Source organism: Trichinella spiralis, assembly GCF_000181795.1.
Source record: "Trichinella spiralis strain ISS 195 chromosome Unknown Scfld5, whole genome shotgun sequence".
NCBI lineage: Eukaryota > Metazoa > Nematoda > Enoplea > Trichinellida > Trichinellidae > Trichinella > Trichinella spiralis.
Window position 1 is genome coordinate 1,766,585 of NW_003526944.1, and position 5,366 is coordinate 1,771,950.

Sequence of the window (5,366 nt, forward strand, 5' to 3'; positions counted from 1 at the left end):
GAAAAATTCCCCATCGGTTAAGTGCGTCGTACCATAATAAAAATGATCAACAGAAACTCGTTCATTATTTACCTAAAATGTTCATTCAGCAGTTTTTGCGTCCCTTTAATCTTTTTCCTTCCATCCCTTTCACGCTCTAAGTGATACAAACGGAGAAAAGAGTGGATGAATAAGGACAAAGTTACATTTGTCGACGTGCGAAAAGTAAAAACATGGGAAGCAATAATTAATTGTTCGTCATAATAAAAAAGAAAGAAGGTGCGCCATTTCATTAACAGGATAGTCTATTCTTCGAAACGGTTGAATAAATATGCTATCTTGAAAATGATCATGAGCAGAGCGGTGATGAGATGAAGTGATAAAAATTAATATTAATCAGCAAATAAGAAGAGATTTACCTGCAAAATAGGCAAATGAATTTCCAGATAGTCAGTTGCAAAACTTGAAAAGGCAACAAAACCAACGAAAACATGCTGCTGAACCAACTCGACTGCTGGTTGGAACTGAAAATTTAGATGATTGCTCTTCTCCTTTTGAAACAATTGAAAAGCGAAAAGATACTTTTCTTCTACGGCAGTTGCAGACATGGAATTGGATTGTTCAATACTTTCGCCAACAAATTCTTTAATTCGATATTCTAAACCATCTTCTCGGTCATTCATGAAAGTGTGCACAGCCAACTGGAAGGTTACAAAAACGAAAACAAATGAAGAAAATTTACAAAATTATTTTCCACACCCGCCAACACCCAAAAAACTAACCGTCAAATCCCAGGCGGAATTTTCCAAATAATTTCGAGCAACGTTCGGTTCAACTGCGCATATTTCCTGAAACAGCATGCAACATTTTCAATGTCGTGTTGCGGTTGTTGTTTTCAAAATTCGCCTCTTCGCACAACGGCAAGTGTTTAAACAACAGGCAAACAGTTGTTAAACGACATACAAAATATTCAAATCATAACAACTCTTCTTGGTTGAATTAAACAGAAATTAGGTTAATCTAACAAAAATTCCACCGCACAAAGTCGGTAAAATTGACGGAAACGTTAACTGAACGAGTTGTAAAAACAATTTTTTAAATCAAAATTAACATCTCAAAAATATCAATAATAAGAAATTATATTTTTACCATAAAAAGAGAAATCATTTGCTCATTGTCCAAAAAATTATCATTGGCCATAGGAAAACCTGCTCCAGGGGCGAAATTAATTCTATTTACAAACTTTATCCAGGAATTGGAATTACCGTTTACAGTAATGTGTAAAACGAATTTCAAGTTTTAATTATTTCAAACATCATGTTAAGTTCAATTTGTATTTTATTTATTTATAATATTTATAAAAAGTGCTAATTTTTGTTAAACTTAATTATTATTTAATTAAATATAAATAAATACTGTCCTTATTACAACAAATTACGTGTTGCTTATTTTTCAAATTTATCATAAACTTTTTGTTTATTGAATATTTATTTTCATGGTGAAATAAATTGAATTAATATTAGTGATCATTTTATAAGGTTGTTCAGTAGATAAGAAAAGCATTAAACTCAGTTCAATTTCAGATTAGAATATCTAGTTAGTAGAATATTTATGAGTAAAAATAAAGTAGTACTGTTATCTTGTGCTGTTTGCTTCTTTCTATCAGTTAAAGTTTGCATAAATATCTATATTTACAGCATTGTGATGTTGGACAACAATGACTGGACGAATGCATGCTTGCAAGAGCTAAAAGAAATGTGCATGCAGTGCGCACATGGGCGGATTAGAAATTCATTTTTGAAATAGACGACATTGTTCTGGCTATTTTTCTGGTTTGTTTGTCCGATGGTGAAGTACTTTTTCCATTAGAAGATGATCATCATGATCAGTGCGCGCTTAGGGTTCAGAACAACAATGATACACAAAACGCTGAAACAGCTTTCACTGAAATGCGCATAATGCGAAACGCTTTTTTCCATTAAATAGGCGTGTGTATGTTTGTGCTTGTGTTTATGGGTGTGTGCGTGTGAAGTAGGCTGTGGAATAAGAAGAGAAAACAAAATTCAAATAGAAGCCCCGTTTCAAAAAGCAAAACGATGAAGAAAATGAAAACCGAAAAAAAATAAAATTATTAAACTACATATTGTATTGAGAGACAATTTTCTCATGGCGACGACAAAATGATCAAGAAGAAAGATGATGATCACAGTTGATCCCGTCTTTGAGTAGAAGATACAAGCGGTTGAGTCATGGCATAGGAAGAAGTCAAAGGGTAATAACGCAGTGCGGCCGTCTCGTAGGCGCCCAGTGTTGTCGGCTCGTAAACGTTGAAGACCGGCGCCTGGGTTCCTGAAATCAACATCGACGGTAGGTAAAACAGCTGAGGGTACGTCGCCATCTCGGCTTGGAGGAAAGGATGGTGCTGCCAGCCGGTCGGCAACGGGTTGCTGGTCGAATAAAGCAACGATGTCCCGCCCGGGTAGGCGATTTTCTGCGATTGGGTCAGCGAGTAATAATTGTTGCTGGGGTTCGTCGAACGGTGGTGCAACTGCTTTGCCGTGTCGCCGAGGAAAACATCGCTGACCGTTTGCTTCAAAAATTTATTCTCAGCAATGGCTTTGTCAACAATGGACCGCGATTTGGTGCATCTGCATTCGTCGAGATTGTCATCAGTCGCCGGCGACTGACTGCCCAGGCCGCCAGTTGCCTGCAGCTCACCATTGCAGCGCTCAGTTTTGCGCCATTTTGCACGCCGATTTTGGAACCATACCTGTGCAAAAAGCCGAACCGATAAAAAGCAGCATATACCCATTAAAAAAAGAATCCCCCTGATTACCTGGACTTTTGATTCGCTTAATTTTGTTCGCTGCGCTAAATCCTCCCTGAAAACAATTTTGGTGAACAATTAAACAATTTGCATTGCATGTCATTTTGGTTGAAAACATTTTTACCTTGCAAAAATGTCCGGATAATGAGTTCTTGAAAAGCACTTTTCCATTTCTTTCAGTTGGAAAGGTGTGAACAAAGTGCGCACTCGTTTTCGCTGCTTGCCAATCATCGTCGGCTCAGATTTCACTTCTTGCATGGCTAAAAGAAGAACAAAATAGAGAAAACCAAAGCAGAAATCATATATTCACACTGATGAAATAGAATTCGAAACAAAATTACAAATTGGTAATATAATTTTAAACATTGGCAAAATTAGAGCTGTTTTCAACAATTACTCGATAAATATTTATCCAATGTGATGATTTATATCACTAGCCGCTTCAGATGTTGCTCGAAAACGGTATGGTGATTAAAATTCACTTAATTAGTTGAGAAAAATCAATTCTACATAATTTGCTTAATTTCATAATTGAGGGTCTGTGCTTTCATAAATGAATTATATCAATAAGTAACAGAGAAAACGGCCAAATCAAAAGCCGAATGAGAATCATAGAAAACCAAGCTTCACGTGATTGATTGCTCACACCTAGATTATGCGGCTAAAATCAGCTAATTGAATTAACATCAAGAAAAAGTTTGCTTTATATGGCAATTTCACAAATTCCACGTGCACGTATGAAAATAAACCTATATTGAAAACTGTTTCTCAATAAACAGAAAAGAAAAAATCACGCCCACACAGCATAATAAATAATATATTAAAAACAATAGTTTCAAATGCAAATTGAAGAAGCTGAACATAAAAAAGTTATACTATAATATAATAATTAGCTATGCATAATTTCATATTGTATTATAAATGGCAGTTGAAGGTAATAAGTATCAAATTGCTAAAGTTTGCTTGAATGACAAATCACATACAAATTTCCAATTTGCAACGGCTAATAAAGAAAATCTCTTAAACACGTGCAGATCGGCTTCTTTCTATCTTTCTTGGTCGTCGCTCGTTGTATTGGCTTTTGTTTGAATTCAATTAGCTTGAATTCACGCTTTTGCAATTGCAATTTATTACACACGAAAACAAAGCTAACAACACTGCATTTTCAATTGCTCTGACAATTTTGAATTATTCAACAATAAATGACAAAAAAAGACGCTGATGATGATGATGACGATAATGATAAAATGATAAAATTCTCACCTATCCAATGCAAAATGACATTGCACTCAAATGACATTTGCAGACAATTTTTTCAATAAAGAATAAAAAAATAAATAAATCATAACAACAACCTCATAATGAAAAATCAATAAAATCAACAATCAATTTGAGATGAACAAATTTATTTTTCAACTATATCTGCATTTAAATTAAATGCTATTTGGAAATTTTTTACGATGATAATTAAAATATTAGCATTATTAAACTTCCGCTTGAATTTCTTGGAAAATATTTTAATATGAAATTAACGGAATGGATTTTTTGTGATTAATTTTCAAATTTAAACAATTGAATAAATTGCACGTGAACAAAAATAAACACGCTCGCGCAAGTGATTCAAACATAAATAAATAAACGCAATATTAAATTTCAAATTACAAAAGCATAAAAATTTAAATGATGCACCAATTTTATTACGTGCAAGTTTATTTCGTGTTCAAGCTTGTTGGAAAAAGCGGATCAATTCAACAACGATCATTTGAGTACACAAAACTGAATGAACAAGCTCATGAATTAAATTAAATTAAATCAAATTAAATCACCAACATCAATCAAAGCATAAACAGTGCGCACTTGCCATATGAGCAACAAGGAAAAAAACATATTTTTACCATCTTGCTTTGAGGAAAAAGATGCAATTTATACATTGTAATTTTAATAATTAATACACTAAACAAATACACGCATGAAATTGAAATATACTTGATCAATATTTCATGCAGCTAAAAATGGTTTCAATTGAAACTGTCTTTGGAAAATTTCACTCTGTACACTGACTGATGATGATTATTCACAACTTGAATAAAGAGGAGAAAAAAATGCACAACATCCAACTTACATTGAAATAAAAAAATTAAAAAAAATTTACTTTTCGAGTTTCAAAATTTCCAAAAATCTAAATGACAGCGTGAAAAAGTAAAACTAATTCAATGAAACTTTAACATTTCACAAAATTAGCATAATTTTGTGCAGGCAAAACACAAGTATCAAAAATAGATACATTCCTTTCCCAAACAATACAAACAGCGAATGAAATTTTAACAAAAAAGAATATGCTAAGATAAAATTGAAAAAATGAATTCAATAGAAATTGTAAAAGAAGACAAAACAACAATGTAAATAGATATATTATTGGGACTTACATTTTTTCAACATATGGAATTTGGAAAATAATCAAATGAGTAATGATTTTGAAGAGGCAAAAATTTGATAAGCAAAATTGAGATTACTTTCGATAGAACAGCAAACATCAGTGGAATTGAAATTATGCGTGAAT

The 5,366-nt window shown here is 33.0% G+C and overlaps 2 protein-coding genes across 2 annotated transcripts; both read right to left on the reverse strand.

Moving 5' to 3' along the window:
• Positions 1–398: 398 nt before the first annotated feature.
• Tsp_04056 (hypothetical protein) lies at positions 399–1,179 on the reverse strand (the record flags this gene model as incomplete). The annotated part of the gene is made up of 3 exons (XM_003374823.1): positions 1,129–1,179; positions 762–827; positions 399–680 (listed from the first exon to the last, which is right to left on the reverse strand). Coding segments are annotated over exons 1-3 (399 nt in total), but the record flags the coding sequence as incomplete, so codon positions are not given.
• A 1,003-nt stretch (positions 1,180–2,182) lies between these two features.
• Positions 2,183–3,064, reverse strand: Tsp_04057 (homeobox protein orthopedia). Its single transcript, XM_003374824.1, has 2 exons — positions 2,931–3,064; positions 2,183–2,861 (listed from the first exon to the last, which is right to left on the reverse strand). Exons 1-2 carry the CDS (start codon positions 3,062–3,064, stop codon positions 2,183–2,185), a joined length of 813 nt encoding a protein of 270 aa, XP_003374872.1.
• Positions 3,065–5,366: the final 2,302 nt, after the last annotated feature.

Bases quoted from the DNA above. Each gene is read 5' to 3' on its own strand.
- Tsp_04057 (XM_003374824.1), bottom strand. From the start codon at position 3,064: ATGCAAGAAGTGAAATCTGAGCCGACGATGATTGGCAAGCAGCGAAAA. The intron at 2,862-2,930 runs GTAAAAATGTTT...AATTGTTTTCAG, and splicing joins TATCCGGACATTTTTGCAAG to GGAGGATTTAGCGCAGCGAA.